General features: G+C 34.5%; 1 protein-coding gene across 1 annotated transcript; it reads right to left on the bottom strand.

The window, feature by feature from the left end:
* Positions 1–351: 351 nt before the first annotated feature.
* Positions 352–16,543, bottom strand: LOC141399934 (uncharacterized). Its single transcript, XM_073979307.1, has 6 exons — positions 16,405–16,543; positions 14,207–14,826; positions 13,479–14,141; positions 1,838–2,470; positions 1,084–1,781; positions 352–1,024 (listed from the first exon to the last, which is right to left on the bottom strand). Exons 2-6 carry the CDS (start codon positions 14,480–14,482, stop codon positions 1,009–1,011), a joined length of 2,286 nt encoding a protein of 761 aa, XP_073835408.1. The 5' UTR covers positions 14,483–14,826; positions 16,405–16,543; the 3' UTR covers positions 352–1,008.
* Positions 16,544–20,476: the final 3,933 nt, after the last annotated feature.

Genomic DNA, 20,476 nt, shown 5'->3' with positions numbered 1-20,476 from the left:
ACCCCCCTGGATTTTAAAAATTGTACTGAATAATGTACTATTGTTTCTAGGTTAACACGAATTCGGTCTGAGAAAAAAGGCCTAAAATAAACTATCTCATAAATTAACTGTTATATAGGGTAACATCTTCTGAATAATGGTATTCTACATTTTTATATCACAAATTCCAAAATTGGGTTGGAATGTGGATAAAATTTTCAAAATACCGTTCTAATAAAACATACACTGGAATTTAAAATGTAAGCCGCTGTTGAAGTTTAGAGGTCTTTTTTTGAAATTCGAACAAAACGTGTACGAGCAATACTTGAAGGAAATTAAATATCAATTGAAATATGTATTAGTACATCAAAATTTTCAATGTTCTCCATATTAAATATTGTTTATTTGTATATTATTCCTTTTCCGCATACGAAGTAGCGGGCATTTTGCTAGTTAGTATATATAACATTAAAATACATAGGCTGCTATGATTGTTATTAACATGGTCAACTAAATTATAATTACTATAATTGCTTTTCTACAACAGTTTTTTTATGTCCTTTCCGCATACGAAGTAGCGGGCACTTTGCTAGTAAGTTATACATTATTAATAATAAAATAAAAAATACATAATACATACATACATACATGATTCATGATTTAACAAACATTGATTTATTGAAGAATAAAGTTATCGTTGTAATGCAAGTATGAGCAATAAATGGGCAATACATAACCATATAATTAGGCAAAAACTATGGGTAATTTAAAATGAAACACTCCAAAAATTTCTTCCGAAATGTGATTGATGAAAGATTAAAAGTTTTTAAGGGTTGTGGCAAAACGTTATAAACCCAAGCAACACGGACAAGAAACTATCATTCTAAAGATGATGATGATTGTAATTGTAATTCGAATTTGAGGGTTTCACAGCTACCTCGTAAAACTAATCATTTTAAAAAAAACTGAAGTGGAGTTTGCTCCTTAAAACATTTATAAAATAGAAGGGACATCCGCAGCTTTATAAAATCATGAAACTTGCAACCTAAAAAATCAACAACAAATTAAGTTATGTGCTGCCAACTTCCGATTGAATAAACATACCTTTCTTCCAAACTTTCTTCCGAACTTTCTTCCCAACTTTCTTCCCAACTTTCTTCACTAATTTCTTCGACGTTCGCTTGATTTTCATTGACTGGGGTGTCATAATGATCTTTCATAATATTTGAAAATATCTCGTCCTTCAATAATATTTCTTTACATCGTTCAACCCAGTCGGATGAATCTGCAAAATCTTCATTCTTAGGACTGGGATGTGGAATTTTTATCAGTTTTTCTTTATAATCGTCTAATTTGGAAAGCATTTTGTGAACATAATTCCCGATACATATAATTCTGTCAGGTTGTAACAGGTTTAGTTGTTCTTCCATTGTATGTAAACAGGCCTTTCCCACTTTTTTTGCATAGTTTCCGTTATTTTTCTTTTCGTGTTCTTTCAATTTTTCAATGGATACATTATTTCCATCTTCTTCTTTACCGATCCATCCCTGGCCGGCGATGTATGCTAAGGGACAGAAGTTATGTACAAAACATTGTTTAAAAAACTTATCCACGAAATCTTCACAATCATTGAAAAGTTCCTTTATTAATTGCCAGAAACGAAAACTACTTGACTTATCGTCTTCTTTCCATGAATAATTCAAACCCTTAATTATTATTTTGGGATGTAATTTTGGAGGTTTTGTAATTTCACCTTCTAATTTCATACGGTCTTTTACTGTTTCTATATCACCAAAGGGTATCTGAAATGTTTAAATGAAAGTGAATATGAATTGTGAAACGTTTATAGTTAACTTACTCCTGTTTGTAGCGCTCCCAAGGGTCCAGGATTCATGCCAACAAAGAGTACCTTCTTGGGTCCATCAAGAAACATTCGCAAATAGTCGTAGTAAATCTGGTATGCATATTCCAGCGGATTGTAGATATAGCATCTTACCCGATCATGAGTATTTGCAGAATCACTTACATACCCTTCTGGTTTTTCTAATTTACTCAAGCTGGCCTTTAGTTCGCATTCCAGTTTATAAAAATCATCACAATATTGTGGGTAGGACATTTGCAGTAGAAGTGCTCTTTTAACGTTTTTTGAATCACGAGGAAGATTACCGTAAATGTAATCTCCCATAGCAATAATCATAGCTGGTTGCAACTTTTCTAACCTTCTTTCTAAACTATCCAAACAAGCGTTTTTGACTTGTTCGATGTAGGAGTTGTGTTCTTTATTTTTTGCCAAAGTCTCAAGAGACACACGCTGTTTCTTATCATCAATAAATGGAATTGGACAAAAGTTGTGCACAAGGCATTTTTTGAAAAGGTCTGGATCATTTAAAAATGTCTCAATCGTTCTACAAATATGTTGGTAATTTCCTGCTCCTTCATCATTCGATTCAAGCAAGCGATTTTTTACTGTATCTATATCTCCAATGTGGACCTACAAGTTATAATAATGTGAAATGAAAAAAATCAGTCTGTTTTACCGATAGCTAAATAAATACCCTCAGCATTCTTCTTGGAAATGGAGGGCAGCTTGATTAATAGCAAGTTATGATATTGCTACGATTCTGAATGGCTCAACAAATTAAGTCACCGTTAAGCTAAGGAGTTTGCCACCGTTGAACATATGTACATATATTTTATGTTTTATATTTTACTAGCAAAATGCCCGCTTCTTCGTATTCGGAAAAGGGATAATATAAATTTTAAATTTCAGTCCATGTTTTATTGAAAATTTGATCCACATTTGTGGAATTTGTGATACCAAAATGTAGAAAACCTTTATTCAAAAGATGTTGCCCTATATAACAGTTGAAAAGATACGTTTGATTTGTTGATTTCAGTACATTATTTAGAAACCTTATCCGTATTAACATAAAAACAATTGTGTACTACAATTTTTAAAATTCAGGACCTTAGCTCAAATTTTACAGTTTTAACTCTACTTGTTTACCCAATGTCAATGGTATTACATGTAGGAACCTTTCATACATTTAACCCACTTAGAGACTTTCTAAACATTTAAAAAAAAAAATTCTTAAACGTATAGTTTTCCTGTAATCGGGCCTTCTTTTAAAAATGCTAAAACCTTGGATGGGTAATATCTGTGTAAGAATGCACAGACAATCCCTTGCAATTTGATGAAGAAAATACTCTTACTATAAATTTTTCATAAAAAGTCGAAAATCACAAAAAGGTCGATTTTTCTGAATTGCTTGCGTTTTAGGCTAATTGCGTAGAAAAACATGGACCAAATGGAAATTTTAGAAGCGTGGAATGATAGATAAAGGACAGTACTATAACAAAATGCAAAAAACAACAGAAAACAAGTAAAGTATTAGTCGGCTTGGCAGCAGAGATGTACCCTCAGCCTGTGTATATTGAAACATTTTTTTTTTCAAAAACAAGTAAAAAGTCGTTAAGTTCGGCCGGGTCGAACTTTTTATACCCTCCACCATAAAATAGTTTTAATTAAAATGGAATAATTAGTGTCCGTTCTTTCACAATTTTAGGTGGAAAAATTTTCGACCATGGATAGATACACCAATTGTCTTAATTATCAAATCTTATCTAAAAAATGTGTTCAGACAGGTGAAAGGTACCACATACGGGACTATATCAAAGTGTCAACCTATCTTTATAATTTTTGGTGGAAAAGTTTTGTAAATGCAGAGAACCTCAAAAGTCAAATTAAATTGCGGGTAGTCCCATCAAACAATGTAGACCCTTAAAAATGCCAAAAATCGGGAGGTACCGTTATATAGGTGCTATACAAAAAGATGGACCTATGTTGACGCATTTTAGTGAAGAAGTTTCGGGATCACTGAAAATTCCAATTTCAAATTATAGCTAGTTCGATTAAAAATTGTTGCTAAAATTCTCAAAATACTGGAAATCGGGAGGTACCGTTATATGTGGGCTATTCCAAAACATGGACCTATGTTGACGATGTTTGGTGGAGATATTTCATGACCACTGAGAACCTTAAATGGCAAATTACAGCTAGTTCGGTTAAAAATTGTAGCTAAAATTCTCAAAATACCGAAAATCGGGAGGTACCGATATATGGGGGCTATACCACAACATGGACCTATGTTGACGATGTTTGGTGGAGATATTTCATGACCACTGAGAACCTTAAATGGCAAATTACAGCTAGTTCGGTTAAAAATTGTAACTAAAATGCTCAAAATACCGAAAACACTGTGCAACATTTTTCAGCCAATCGCGTGCAAACAACTTCTGTCCAGAATTTTATGAAAGTAGAGGACCAATAGGCAAAAACCATATTTGGGTTTTGTTTTCTTAGATCGGGTTCGGTTTTTATGGCCTCATCTAAAAATGGTTAATGATCGAATTTTTAAAACAAATCGGGGCTGTATCTCTGAAACCAATACGAATCTTGTTTTGACATCTGCAGCAAACTTGTAGATAAGAGCAAGAAGAAGATATTTGGAGGAATGGTGAACTCGAAAAACTGCATTTATTGAATCAAATTTTATAATATATCTAAAAATTCTATAATTTGTATATATTTCGCAGTTTATCTCCCAAAATGTTATATTCTTCTTAATGTTACCTTTTGGGAAAATATTCTCTGGAATGTAATACACAACTCTTCAGAACATTATGTTGTTGTAAAATGCCTTTATCGCCTTGTTTATAGCAAATTTTTCAACAACAATTTGGTAAATATTTCAATAATTCATTGAAATCCCCAACATAAGAATAAACAGCCTGTGTGAACATTGTGTGAAATAAGTTTTGTAAAAGGTATGTTATGAAATACCCCTTAAACAACGTGAAATAACAATTTTAGAGGTTCAGAATGTTCTGAAGAATTGATGGTCACATTATTTGGAAAATTTTTGGAGTGGTTACTTGTTTCAACTTCCAACAGTTTAGTTGTTACTGACCAGAATTTCAGAAATTATGTAAACTTTTCTATATTTTAACGAGTTTGATGCGCTAGATGCAGCTTTTCCTAGTTCATCTGTTTGACACATAAGTTCTACTACTTTAGGGCTACAATATTGCTGAAGACTGCAAAGCAAAATTCTTATTAGTTTCGGAGATAAAGGTCCGATCACTGAAAAAAGGCTCATTTTAGGTCGGTTTAGATGAGGCCATAAAATCTAAACCCGATCTAAGAACACAAAACCCAATTAAGGTTTTTGTAGTCTCAATATGTACTTTCAGAAAATGCCCATTAGAAGTTGTTTGCATTTCCAGTGTTGCACAGTGAAATCGGGAGGTACCGTTATATGTGGGCTATTCCAAAACATGGACCTATGTTGACGATGTTTGGTGGAGATATTTCATGACCACTGAGAACCTTAAATGGCAAATTACAGCTAGTTCGGTTAACAATTGCAGCTAAAATTCTCAAAATACCGAAAATCGGGAGGTACCGATATATGGGGGCTATACCACAACATGGACCTATGCCCATATCCTTTGGGATATAAGTTTGTTGATCACTAGGAACCCTAAGTGCCACATTATAGCTAATTCGGTCTGCAAATGTGGCGAAGAACGTCAAAATACCTCAAATCCGGAGGTACCGGGCCAAATTGAGGGTAGTTTCATCAAAACAATGTAGACCCTCCAAAATGGATCAATGTTGACGAATTTTAGTGAAGAAATTTCGTGACCACTGAAAATTCCCGAAAATCGGGAGGTACAGTTATATGGGGAGATATACCAAAGGATGGACCTATATTGACGATTATTTTTGAATAGACAAAATTGTAGCTAAAATTCTCAAAATACCGATCATTACAGCTAGTTCGGTTAAAAATTGCAGCTAAAATTCTCAAAATACCGAAAATCGGGAGACATAGTTATATGGGGGCTATACCAAAACATGGACCTATGTTGACGATGTTTCGTTGGAGATGTTTTATGACCACTGAGAACTTCAAATGTCAAATTACAGCTATCTCGGTAAAAACTGTAGCTAGAATTTTCAAAATACCGAAAATCGGGAGGTACCGTTATATGGGGGCTATACCAAAATATGGACCTATCTTGACGATGTTTGGTGGAGATGTTTCATGACCACTGAGAACCTCAAATGGCAAATTACAGTTAGTTCGGTTAAAAATTTTAGCTAAAATTCTCAAAACACCGAAAATCGGGAGGTACGGTTATACGGGGGCCATACCGAAACATGGACCTATGTTGACGATGTTTGGTGGAGATGTTTCATGACCACTGAGAACGTCAAATGTCAAATTGCAGATAGTTCGGTTAAAAATTGTGGCTACAATTCTCAAAATACCGAAAATCGGGAGGTACCGATATATGGGGGCTATACCACAACATGGACCTATGTTGACGATGTTTCGTGGAGATATTTCATGACCACTGAGAACATCAAATGTCCAATTGCAGATAGTTCGGTTAAAAAATGTGGCTAAAATTCTCAAAATACCGAAAATCGGGAGGTACCGTTATATGGGGACTATACCAAACCATGGACCTATGCCCATATCCTTTGGAATATAAGTTTGTTGATCACTAGGAACCCTAAGTGCCACATTATAGCTAATTCGGTCTGCAAAAGTGGCGAAGAACGTCAACATACCTCAAATCCGGAGGTACCGTTATATGGGCGCTATACCAAAGAGTGGACCGATATAGCCCATCTTCGAACTTGACCTGCCTATGGAAAAACTACCCTCGGGTGCAAAATTTCAGCACTCTATCTCAATTATTGCGGACGCTAGAGTGATTACAACAGACGGACGGAGAGACGGACATGGCTAGATCGTCTTAGAATTTTATCCTGATCAAGAATATATGTACTTTATAGGGTCGCAAATGATTACTTCGATGTGTTACAAACGGTGGAGGGTATAAAAAAACAAGTAAGCAAAGGCTATAGTCGGACGGGGCCGACCATGTGATACCCTACACCACAAGCTGTAGGAATTAGCCATGTGCAACCGCCTGGCACGCTGAATGTCCGGGTTCGATTCACATCAAATTGTTTACGGTGGCAAAATATCCCGTAGTAATGTTGGTGATATTTCCTGAGTATTTTAGACATGAAAAACGTATCTACAAGTGGCAACTTAGGACACGCCGTTCGGACTCGGCGATAAAAGCTAGGTCACATATCAATAACATCATATGAATCCATTTATATTAGAGAAGCCCCCTTTTCTTTACTGGGATGATTGTGGAAAAATATATGTATAATTTATCATTTCTAAAAAATGTTCGAAAATTGGAAAATTCATATTGATTAGCCCCACCTGCTACACCTTCAAATTGTCTTTGAATATCAGGTTCCTTTTTGGAATACACCTAAAATAAATACATATATATACCACGCAATTTGGTATATTTGTTAATTGGGAAAATTTCGAGTTTATTGAAGATCTATCGTCCAAAATTGTGCACTTGTACCTCACATATGCCTAGAAAATAGTTCATTGTGGGCATATATTGTGATATCTAAAATATATTTTATACCGGTAGAAGTAACTAACAATGAATAGGAATTCAAACATTTTGCATGCAAACAAATTTATAAATCCCAAAATTATTCATATTCAATTACACAGCAAAGAAGATAGTATAAGTCAGCTGCGCTAACGGTGATATACCCTCAGCCGTATAAATATATATTTATTTTGTAACACGAATTTGCTTCAAAATACGTGGAATCTGTAGGTATCGTAATATGGGACTATACCAAATCAATTTTAGTAAGATAAATTCTGAGTTTTGGAAATTTTTGAGAATTATTTTTTCAGATTTGTAATTTTAGTTAGAGCTGGCAGGGGTTTTTGGAACTTCTGGACTATTATCTCAGGAGGTATGACTAACCCAGGGAAAGGGACCAGAATAGGGACCGTAAAAAGAACCTTCTCAAAAAAAAAAAAAATAACTGCACTTTTCCCAAATTTTGTGTGGGAGGTACTCGAAGGTCGGACCGATATAGTCCATATTCCTACCGGACACATGACTGGATGAAATAATACGATGTGTAAAGTTTCGACCAATCAGAAAATTCTGAACTGAAAATTTCTCTGTCATGATAGAGACAATTTGTAGCACGGGAGGAAATTGTGGTTCTCTACACAAAACACATTATATAACAGGCAGTAGGTGCGTTATCTAGCAGACAAATTATTGCAGTTTGCATCAGGGGAAAGATCAGTAGTTATTTTTCCATATGTAGGCTACCTTGCCAGTATATGCCCTCCAGAAATGAAAATGTGGAAAACAAAAAAAATTTTATATTTTTCATCCAAAGGTAATGGTCTATGTCAACCGCCAAATAATATCAGATCATCATGCAAAATTATAGGCATTTTCTTCAACCTAAACTCTTACCTCGTGCAAAATTTCGTGACTAGTGAGCTATAATTGCGACCTCTAGCGGGTTTATGATTACACTACAAACAAAAACTGGATATATTAGGCTGTAACTCTGTTATCTGATCACGTACATCAACATAATTAACATCAATTGAATGGTCAAGAGATCGTCTTCCAAATATTACTCACTAGTGGGGAATGTGTCTTTCAGGAACAAAGATATAATCTGTTTATTAAAAAATTTCACAATTTTCGCACAAAAGTTGTGGTCAATTTAACCCTCTAAATATTATCTGATCGCCATCTCAAATTGGAAACAGAGCAGCTACAAAATCGGATAAAAACAAGTAAAAAAGTATCAGTCGGATTTGCCGACAGCGATATACCCTCAGCCTGTGCAAATTGAAACCCTTTTTATACCCTCAGCCTTTAGGCTAAAGAGGGTATTTACACTTTGATACGACCAAAAATGTGCCTCATCGAAATAATGGTTTTAGACCCCAAGTATGTTTGGACGATAACCGTTTCAGACAATTTTGAGTAGATCTAGCAATGTCCGTCCGTCTGTCTGTCTGTCTGGCTGGCTGGTGCGCACGATAACTCTCGAGCGGATCAATCGATTCGGTTCAAATTTTGGGTATCGAAATATTTTCTCCAGATTCGATTTAAGTTCGAAGATGGTCCATATAGGTCCACTCCTTCAGGTACTTCCCCCACAAAAGTTCCAAAATGTTCGGAAAATTTGTGGGCACGATAACTCTTGTAGGGAATAACCGATTTGGTCCATACTTTGCACATCGTATAATTTCTACCAAACATAGATGAGGTTCCAATATGGACTCAATCGGTCCACTCCTTCGGGTGCCTCCCACACAAAATTTCGGAAAAGTTCAGTTTAGGACCTGGTCTCGAATCGCTTTGATTTTTGTTTACGCAAGTTGTATTCGCTGTCCTCTATACGACGCTGTAAGTTTCATTAGGGGCAAGTCCATACTTCCTGAGAAAATACCCTGAAAGTTACAAAAAACCCTATGACACCGTGTGTAGCGGTTGGAGTGCAAGATAATTCTCGAACGGATGTGCCGATTCGGTCCAAAATTTGACTTTCGTAATATTTTGTCCAAACTTAATTCAAGTTCAAAGATTTATTATATCGGTCAAGTCCTTCCGGTACCTCCCCCACAAAAGTTCGAAAATGTTCGGAAATTTTTTGCGTACGATAACTCTTGAAGGAAGTAAACGATTTGGTCCATACGTTGCACATTATGCAATTTCTACCAGACTTAGATGAGGTTCCAATATGGACTCAATCGGTAAACTCCTTCGAGTACCTCCCACACAAAATTTCGGAAAAGTTCAGTTTAGGACCTGCTCTCGAATCGCCTTGATTTTTGTTGTAGCATCTTGTATTCACTGTCCCCTATACGAAGGTACAAGTTTCCTCAGGGGCAAGTCCATACTTCCTGAAAAAATAGCCTGAAAGTTGAAAAACAAACCCTATGCCACCATGTTTATGGGTGGAAGTGCAAGATAATTCTCAAACGGATATGCCGATTCCGGCCATAATTTGGCCTTTGTAATATTGTCTCCAAACTTAGTTTAAGTTCGAAGATAAGCCATATCGGTCCACTCCTTCAGGTACCTACCCCACAAAAGTTCAAAAATATTCGGAAAAATTGTGCGCACGATAACTCTTGATGGGAGTGATCGATTTGGTCCATACTTTACACATTCTCATAATATCTACCAGATATAGATCAGGTTCGAATATGGTCTATATTTGTCCATTCCATCCCGCACCTCCCACACAAAATTTTGGATAAGTTCACTTTAAGACCTACTGTAGAATCACTTTGATTTTTGTTGATCAACTTACATTCGCTGCCTCAATTATGATGGTAAAAGTTGTTTCAGGGGCAAGTCCATAAAAACTCTCTATGCCACCCCCATGGTCTATGTCGGTCCATTCCTTTAAGTACCTTTTCCGCAAAATTTTTGAACTTTAATCCTAATCAACATGGTTCATACGACCCAATTTGCACAAGCTGAGGGTATATCTCTGTCGGCAAAGCCGACTGATACTTTTTTACTTGTTTTATAAGGAGACTATACAGTCAATGCATTTTCTCAATTTGAACTTCTATATACCAATAACGGTAAAACCTACGAAAATATTATGCAGGCCAATCTTGTATAGAATTTTCATAGCTACAATATATTCTTTAGTCACATTTCGTTAGCAAAATCGTAAAAAAAAACTAAAAACCCCTAAAAATGTCAACATCAATTGCGATTTATTTAAAAAACGCTCCTGCGATTTTTTTTTTTTGTTTTTTGATATTTCTCATCTATAAACATTGTAGCTTCAGAATCCGCAAAAACTTCCCAGGTGTAAGCACCTTCCATTTAAAATTGTTGCAAGAGCACCGTGATATTATATTTAGGTTTCATTATTTATGAGGAAAGTCTTCGTTATAGTACCCATGAGGGTATAGATGGAACAGAAATGCCATAGGGCCAAATCGAAATAATCAATAAAAGAAAGTGTTATCCAAAGAACAATTTACATAATATGTTGAAATATGCAGTTGGAAAACGTTACTATCACAGTGTAATAGATGAAAATAAATTATGAAAATACTTATACTCATAGAAAATACTCATAGTTAAAGTACTCAAACATAGTATCATACCTACTGAGACGCTCTTCTCTATAGGGTACAGAAAATGGAAGCTACTTTCTTACATACTTTAGAGTAGACACAGAAGATTTTCACTTCCTTCAATATTCTGAAACGAATTATTTTTCATTAAAAACCCGAATAACTGGTGACATTAAAAATTGATGCGATTAATGTTCTTTCGGGGTTGCGAAGCGCACCGGGTTCAGCTAGTTTTTTTATTAAAAAAAACAAGTAAAAAGTGTCAGTCGGCTTTGCCGACAGATATATACCCTCAGCCAATGTCGATCAGTCAGACGATCGAATGTATATAAGGTCTCTTCAGAATTTTGTGGCCCTTTTTGGACATTTGAACTTGCCGACAAAAATGTGGATTAGGAATTAACTGTACTAAGGCACAAATGTTGAACCTTTGTGGGGGAGGTACCCTTAGGGAGGACCGATATGGGCCATTTTAGAAGTTAAACTAAAATTGAACTATATATTACGAGATCCAAAGTTTGGACCAAATTGGTTGCCCCATTCAAGTGATATCGTCCTAGCATTTTAGTGACATCCCAGCAAAATTTATTTGAAGTTGTTCCTTGTGAAGTAGTGATTGAATAGCTTTTTTTGAAGCAGTCCACGCAGAGCCATGAAAAATGCAGTCCGTTCTTCACATTTTGACAATGTCCGATTTGAATCCATTTCATAAAATTTTCACATTTTAAAAATTTCAAAATTTTGCAAAAAAAAAAAACTTAAAAAGACAAAGAACATAATTTGTTTCTTGTTAATTATAATAACAGCAATATGTTTGCATCCATAAAAAGTAATTTTTATACAAAAAATAATAACAGTGATTTCGAACTACATCTTTGTTTGTAGCCAAAGAAGTAGTTGAATCATATGTTGTTGTGATTTATTCACTACAAAGAACTAATGCAAAATGTGTTCTTAAGAAGCAAATTAGACAATATCCTCACTGCACCATGCCCTTGTAAAAATTATGACTTCTTTCACGTAAAAAGATGTAGTCCGGAATCACTTGCACTCATGATTTAACTACTTCTTTGGCTACAAACATTTTGCTGGGATGTTTTAAATAGTGGGGAAAAATACCGGAGGTTGTGGACCGGTATTGTCCCACGAAATTAAGTTTGGGTATAATATGACGATTACTAAATGTTGTACTAAATCGGTTGAACAGTTCGTGCTCTCCGACAGCCACATATGGTGTCATAGGGATTTTTTACATCTTTCGTGCTGTTTTCCTAAGAAATATGGACTTGACCCTGAAAACACTTTTACCGTCGTAATAGAGGTAGCGAATGCAAATCGCTTCAACAAAAACAGGTAAACATAAAAAAATCAAAATGATTCGAGAGCAGGTTTTAAAGTGTACTTATCCGAAATTGTGTGTGAGAGGTATCAGAAGGAGTAGACAAATATAGTCCATATTCGAACCTGATATATATCTGGTAGATATATTGGGATGTGCAAAGGGGGGATTACATCGGTCACTCCTGTCAAGAATTATCGTGCGCACAATTTATCCGAACATTTTTGAACTTTTGTGGGGGAGGTACCTGAAGGAGTGGACCGATATGGCTTATCGTCGAATTTAAACTATGCTTGGACAAAATATTACGAAGGCCAAAATTTGGACCGTATCGGCAAATCCGTTCGAGAGATATCGTGCGCTCCATCCACTACACACGGTGTTGTTGGGGAAGTATGGACTTGCCCCTGATGAAACTTGTACCATCGTATGGGGGGCAATGAATACAAGTTGTACCAACAAAAATCAAAGCGATTCGAGAGCAGGTCCTAATTTGAACTTATCCAAAATTTTGTGTGGGAGGTACCCGAAGGAGTGGACCGGTTGAGTCCATTTTGGAACCCCATCTAAGATTAGTAGAAATTTCACGATGGATCAAATCGGTTACGTCCTTCAAGAGTTATCGTGCGCACAAATTTTCCGAACATTTTCGAAATTTTGTGGGGCAGGTAACGGAAGGAGTGGACCGATATAGCCCTTCTTCGAACTTAAACTAAGTTTGGAAAAAATATTACGAGATCCAAATTATGGATCGAATCGGTTGATCCGTTCGAGCGTTATCGTGCGCACCAGCCAGCCAGACAGACAGACGGACATTGCTTAATCGACTCCAAATTGTCTGAAACACATTTGGTCCAAACATACTTTAGGTCTAAAACCATTATTTCGATGAGACACATTTTGCCCGTATGAAAGTGTATATACCCTCGTTAGAATAAATGCTGAGGGTATAATAATAGTTACACAGACGGAGGGACAGTGCTCGATCGATCTAAAAATTTCAGAAACGGATTTGGTCTTAATAATAATTATTTCAATGGAGCTCACATCAAAAAGTGGTCAGAAGTCTATGATGGCTATAATAACATTCTATATATCGCTTATCTTACCCCAGTTTGTATCTCTCCATTGGTTCTGAGATCCATGAAAATAAACAACACTTGTTTGCCTTCATTTAGGTTTTTCCTCACAATACGACGTTGGAATTCATCCGTAGGATTAAAGGGACTGGCTGAATCGTCTGGAGTTTCTGGTTGCTTTTGTAAAATGTTGTTTTTAGTGAAGAATTCAATGCATTCAACTTCCCAATCTTCTTTCGATTCAGCGGTTAGGGGATCTGGCATGTACAGTAAATCTTTTCCACAACAGTATATCGATTCGATTTGGAGCATTTCGTAGATGTATTTTCCCATAGCTATGATAGTAGTTGGTTTTAATAATTCAAATTGTTTTTCCAAAGTTTTCAAACATGCCTTTTCAACCGAATTTATGTAGGGTATATATTCTGCAATTGATAGACATGTTTCAAGAGATTCCCGCTCCCATTTTTCGTTAATAAATGCCAACGGACAAAAGTTGTATACAAAGCATTGCTCGAAAAATGTCTTTAAAAAGTCGTCGGTATCTTCTAATCTTTTTTTTATCAAACTCCAAAAGTGTTTCCAACCATATTCAATGTTATCATAAAGCCTTGGATTATCCTTAAGAGTATACTTAAGGGCACCATGTAATTGCATACCATCTCGAACAGTGACTATATCTCCAAAGGGAACCTGCAGAGTTAATAACAATATCAAAGTCATCGGAAATAAAATAAAATGTCTTGGATTTGCCTTACACCAGTATGCAACTCTCCTTCGGTCCTGGGATTCATGCCAACAAATAAAATCGTCTTAGTGCCATTTAAATATTTCTGCAAATATTCTTCAAATATTTCGTGAGAATATTTCTGTGGATTGTAGATATGCATTTTGGGGGTTTGACCTGAACTTCGCAGATCATCCCCTTCCTTAGTTTTAGTCGAACATCCTTGCGGTTTTGTCTTTTGAGTTAATTGACCGTTCAAAATATTTGCATTGCTATTAAATGTTTCCCACAATTTCTTTTCACTCATTTCCAAGTTAAAATTTACACTATCCGGATAACCTGTTACGTTAAGCTTTCGCGATTTACTGTCAGAATTTTTGTTTTTGTTTTTCTCTTATATTGATATATGCCACAAGTAAATGCTTTTCTTTTGTTTAATGTATTGATTTAGCTCATTGAGCTTTCTATTGCACCCTACCCAATATGCTAAATTGTAAATGTATATCCACTCGTTTGTTTTCATAACATTTTTGTTTGTAATAAAGAGACGCAGTTCCAACGTAAAATGTCATACTTAATTTAAAGTTTCCAGCTGCACACGTTTGATGAAACAGCACCCATATTCAAGTATATCGAAATCCGATTAGAATACTGAATAAGGTAAAAATACAATTGATTAATTTGAAAATATATTTCAAAAAATCTTGGAAAACCTGAAATTGTAATGTTTGGCCGGTTCGGAGACTTATGTATGCGCTTCCATTGCATATTGAAATAATGTTTTCCCTATGGAGGGTATACAAGTTTCGGAATAAACTTAGCGGCGTTTTTTTTTTTGCTTGTTAAATTAAATAAATACAATTTTAATTACGTATATTTTGCCATACTAAGGAGATGGAGCTTTATTAATTTACAGTCAAAAGCTAGAACAATCTCTGTTCAATCATAACCACTGAGTTGGTTTTTCTTTGATAGATTTTTCTCTCTTTGTTAGCTGAGATGGATAGTGGGGGTGTGGCGTTGAGGATTTTACTTTTGTTTAAATGGGGGGCGGGGGTTGGTCAGTTGTTCCTAAAGTATTTTGTATTTCGTTCTTGTTGTTGTCAGGTACATGTCTAATTAAATTGCTATCAAATAGTAGCTTACGTTTCCGTTGACAAAATAATGCCGAGTGTGTGTGTGAACATTTATAACGTTTGGTGTTTTTATTATTCACCGCACATTAATTTTTAAACGAAACGATCATGAACGGATTAAGGGGGTATGCAGTGATGGAAAAAATGTAATGAATTCCATTCCTACAAAGACGAGAGACAGACTCTTTTAGACGTTTCCCAGTCCCAATTACAACCGAGATTTACCTGTTGTTCACAGATTTTAAAATAATATTTTTTGAGAACACCATGACCAATAAACGTGGATTTTTTAAAGAATACTTTTCAACGACCCACTGATCAATAAACGTGGATTTTTTAAAGAATATCTTGCAACAACCCACTGATCAATAAACGTGGATTTTTAAAGAATATTTTTCAACGACCCACTGACCAATAAACGTGGATTTTTTGAAGAATATTTTTCAACCATTCACAGACAAATAAACTTGGATTTTTTAAAGAAAAATTTTCAACGACGCACCGACAAATAAACTTGGGTTTTTAAGGAATATTTTTTCAATAAGCGTGGATTTTTTAAGGACAGTTGTCAACGACCAACTAACCAATAAACTTGGATTTTATAAAGAATATTTTTCAACGACCCACTAACCAATAAACGTGGAGTTTTGTTAAAGAATATTTTTCAACGACCCACTAACAAATAAACTTGGATTTTTTAAAGACTATTTTTTAACGACCCACTAACCAATAAACGTGGATTTTTTAAAGAATATTTTTCAACGACCCACTACCCAATAAACGTGGAATTTTTAAAGAATATTTTTCAACGACCCACTGCCCAATAAACGTGGATTTTTTAAAGAATATTTTTCAACGACCCACTAACCAATAAACGTGGATTTTTTAAAGAATATTTTTCAACGAGCCACCGACCAATAAACGTGGATTTTTGTTAAAGAATATTTTTCAACGAGCCACCGACCAATAAACGTGGATTTTTGTTAAAGAATATTTTTCAACGATCCACCGACCAATAAACGTGGATTTTTGAGGGAATATTTTCTTTAATTATTAATTAAAAAATCCGCGTTATTATTCTTAAAAAAACCACCTTAATATTATTTAAAAATTCGCGTTTGCAATCCTCGACACTCAGACACCAGACACCGCGTCAACATCAACGGAAGAGCGGACAGCTATTCAATAGCAAACGACACTTGTTAATTCAAACAATTAACTTATCAACAACAACAATGCAAAATGCTTTGACAGAAACTAGTTTTTCAGTCTCGTGTTCACGTGAACATAAAAACTCATTCATAATGTTAACAACCAAGCCCCTCAAACCGCAATTTAACAAATGCATTCAATTTTAAAATAAACTGCTAATAACAAATACAACAACATCACAACAACACCCCACGTTTATCATGTGAAAATATTGAAACAATGTTGTTGATTACACACAGAGCGATGCCGCTTTTGCGGATAAAGCCACAAGCTTGCTCTCTTTTCTTCTTTCCATGGAATAAGTCAGGCATTGATTTAATTACACATTTGAATTAAAACGTAAAAACGTCGTTTACTTGGACCATGCCGAACTGTTTATACAGTACATGGAATTACTTACTTGTGATAGAGTTGTCGAGTAGATGGAACTTTTTACTAGACAGTGATTCCAATGCTTTGCACTTGCATTGGGGGATGCAGCAAAATAAACAAAACAGAGTTGAGCCATTTTCAACTTTATTTTATCTAACAATTTGCGAATATGTGAATAGGGTAAGGAAAAAACGTTCATGATCCTTACAACCGCCTCATGGAAACCCTGGGAATACCAATAGGGAAAAATTCAAATACTTCATATCTTCATTGTCGCTGGACAAAAATTCGGAACTACACACAGGGTGGAAAGTCGATATGCCGGTGAACGATGAATAGTGTGCAAAAAATAGAAGTCACTGTTCAGATTCAGACACACAATGGACACTGTTTCTAAAGCAAAAAATAAGCGATGAATTTATAAAGGAGAGCGAGCTTTTAGCTTTACCGCCGAATGCATTAACGCTCTTCGTGTAATAAAAAATTGGGGTGATTCATATTTTCAATGCTCTTGCTATTATAGATCGATTGTTGTTGTACCGATTTGCATTTTATTAATTAATGTAAGCGTTCGGGGATGAGTTTGCTTATGTTGTTGTAAAAATGCATGATTTATATGCATTGTTCACTGCGTAATAAATCGAGTACTACGCAAATATTTATCAATAAAGGTTTCTTTTCTTTTTCTGATTGAATTGAAGATTGAAGAGCTGTCTCAAGGCGGGAGATAAAATAAAACTAGAACATTGATCAGTATGTCATATTCTTAAACAATTTCGCGATTATTCTTTAAAAAAAACACGTTTGAAAAATATTCATTAAAAAATCCACGTTTGAAAAATATTCATAAAAAAATATTCATTAAAAAATCCACGTTTGAAAAATATTCATTAAAAAATCCACGTTTGAAAAATATTCATTAAAAAATCCACGTTTGAAAAATATTCATTAAAAAATCCATGTTTGAAAAATATTCATAAAAAAATATTCATTAAAAAATCCACGTTTGAAAAATATTCATTAAAAAATCCACGTTTGAAAAATATTCATAAAAAATATTCATTAAAAAATCCACGTTTGAAAAATATTCATTAAAAAATCCACGTTTGAAAAATATTCATTAAAAAATCCACGTTTGAAAAATATTCTTTAAAAAAAAAACACGTTTGAAAAATATTCATTAAAAAATCCACGTTTGAAAAATATTCATTAAAAAATCCACGTTTGAAAAATATTCATTAAAAAATCCACGTTTGAAAAATATTCATTAAAAAATCCACGTTTGAAAAATATTCATTAAAAAATCCACGTTTGAAAAATATTCATTAAAAAATCCACGTTTGAAAAATATTCATTAAAAAATCCACGTTTGAAAAATATTCATTAAAAAATCCACGTTTGAAAAATATTCATTAAAAAATCCACGTTTGAAAAATATTCATTAAAAAATCCACGTTTGAAAAATATTCATTAAAAAATCCACGTTTGAAAAATATTCATTAAAAAATCCACGTTTGAAAAATATTCATTAAAAAATCCACGTTTGAAAAATATTCATTAAAAAATCCACGTTTGAAAAATATTCATTAAAAAATCCACGTTTGAAAAATATTCGTTAAAAAATCCACGTTTGAAAAATATTCATTAAAAAATCCACGTTTGAAAAATATTCATTAAAAAATCCACGTTTGAAAAATATTCATAAAAAAATATTCATTAAAAAATCCACGTTTAAAAAATATTCATTAAAAAATCCACGTTTGAAAAATATTCATTAAAAAATCCACGTTTGAAAAATATTCATTAAAAAATCCACGTTTGAAAAATATTCATTAAAAATCAACTTTAAGAAATCCACCGTGGTGCAATGGTTAGCACGTCCGCCTTGCACTCAGAAGGACTGCGGTTCGAATCCCAGGCCAAGCAACATCAAATTTACAACGGTGGCAATATTCCCCCTCAGTAATGTTGGCGACATTTTCTGAGTATTTCAGCCATGAAAAACTTCTCTAAAAAAAAGTGGCGTCGTAAGACACGCCGTTCGGACTCGGCGATAAAAAGTAGGTCCCATATCATTGAGCCAATATGAATCGGCGTGCACTCATTGATATGAGAGAAGTCTCCCTTGTCCCTTCAGGGATGTTGTGGGAACATATGTATGTATGTAAGAAATCCATGTTTGAAAAATATTCAATATATAAAAAATAATTTAAAAAAATTAAGTTACAGTGTTTTATTTATAATTGTACTAAAATCTACAAAATAATTCTTCATCACGGAATCTCTCAAATAAAACGCTTGCATTTACATTACAAATGGCGACCATATTAAACGGCAAGCGTTTTATTTAATGATGAAATACATAAAGTTGGGCAATTTCGTTCAATTGAACGATCCGGATCACTGTTCTCATTCAAAGACGAATGAGTAACATCATAAAAACCAACGTGTGATATTAAGTATACGCCGTTTGGTCAATGAAATTACCGGTGTCCATAGAACGAGATAGAAATACCCAGCAACTCATCGGTGTCGTATGATTTACGAGGTGTATGTAAATGTTATACGCCTTGAGTTACGACAGGTCATGAGAATAAATGTGGATGCTTTCATATTTTTGTTTTACTCACTCCTTCAGATTTCTTTCAGAAAAGTCTCATTGAAATAATGGGTTAAGGCCCCTCACACATATCTTAAGATCAAATATCGTACAATTTGGAGTCAATGTAGCCATGCCAATCCATCCCAAACTTAAATCAAGTCTTAAGGAGTCTAAAATTGAACAAATCCTTCGGACACTTCTCTCATACATGGCCAAACATTTTCTTTAAGTGAAGTATATGTGTTATTCGAGGTTGGTCTTAAAATTTTCATGATAGAAAAGTTTTCAAATCTTGAAAGAAGGATCTTCAGGTTTTTAAATTGAAGTTTTGGTGATACTTTTGGTAAAAATTACCTCGAAATATTCGTCTTTTTATACCCTACACCACTATGTGGAAGGGGTATTATAATAAATTTGTTTTGAGAAAGATTCATAAAACACCGCGAAATATCGGTCTTAGACTAATCTAGACGAGATAAAGCGATTTTGAGATGTGTGTCCGTCTGTCCATTATAAATTGTAATCAAACTCCAGGCCGCAATTATGGACCGATCGCCACGAAATTTTGCCTGGAAGTCGGGTTCAGACCAGAGTAGGCACATATTGTTATTGGTGATGATCGTCAAATATTTAGCGGGTTAAAAGGACCAAAACCATAATTTGTATCCCATTTTGTAGCTGCTCTGTAGGTCGCAATAGTAGTCCATTCGCCTCGAAATTTTAACTAAGGTAAGAGTATATGAAAAAGAACAAGCTTGAGATGGCGATCAGATAATATTTAGAGGGTTAAATGGAACACATTTTTTGTGCGAAAATTGTGAAATGTTTTAATATACAGCTTATCTATGTATTCCTGGAAGATACATTCCGACCACGTAAATAAAATTTGGAAGATCATTTCTTGACCTTACCATTGATGCCAATTTTGTTGATTTATGTGCTTAGATAACAGAGTTACAACCTAATATATTCAGTTATC

This window comes from Musca autumnalis, unplaced genomic scaffold (assembly GCF_047663935.1).
Source record: "Musca autumnalis isolate F117 unplaced genomic scaffold, ASM4766393v1 scaffold_1, whole genome shotgun sequence".
In the NCBI taxonomy this organism is placed as follows: domain Eukaryota; kingdom Metazoa; phylum Arthropoda; class Insecta; order Diptera; family Muscidae; genus Musca; species Musca autumnalis.
The sequence above is the reverse complement of the archived record's forward strand: the minus strand, read 5'-3'. Positions and strand labels throughout refer to the sequence as shown.

Coding starts and splice junctions, on each gene's coding strand:
- LOC141399934 (XM_073979307.1), bottom strand. CDS start 14,482: ATGAGTGAAAAGAAATTGTGGGAAACATTTAATAGCAATGCAAATATT. Junction 14,142..14,206: donor AAGGAGAGTTGCATACTGGT/GTAAGGCAAATC, acceptor TTAACTCTGCAG/GTTCCCTTTGGAGATATAGT. Junction 2,471..13,478: donor ATGGAGAGATACAAACTGGG/GTAAGATAAGCG, acceptor TATAACTTGTAG/GTCCACATTGGAGATATAGA.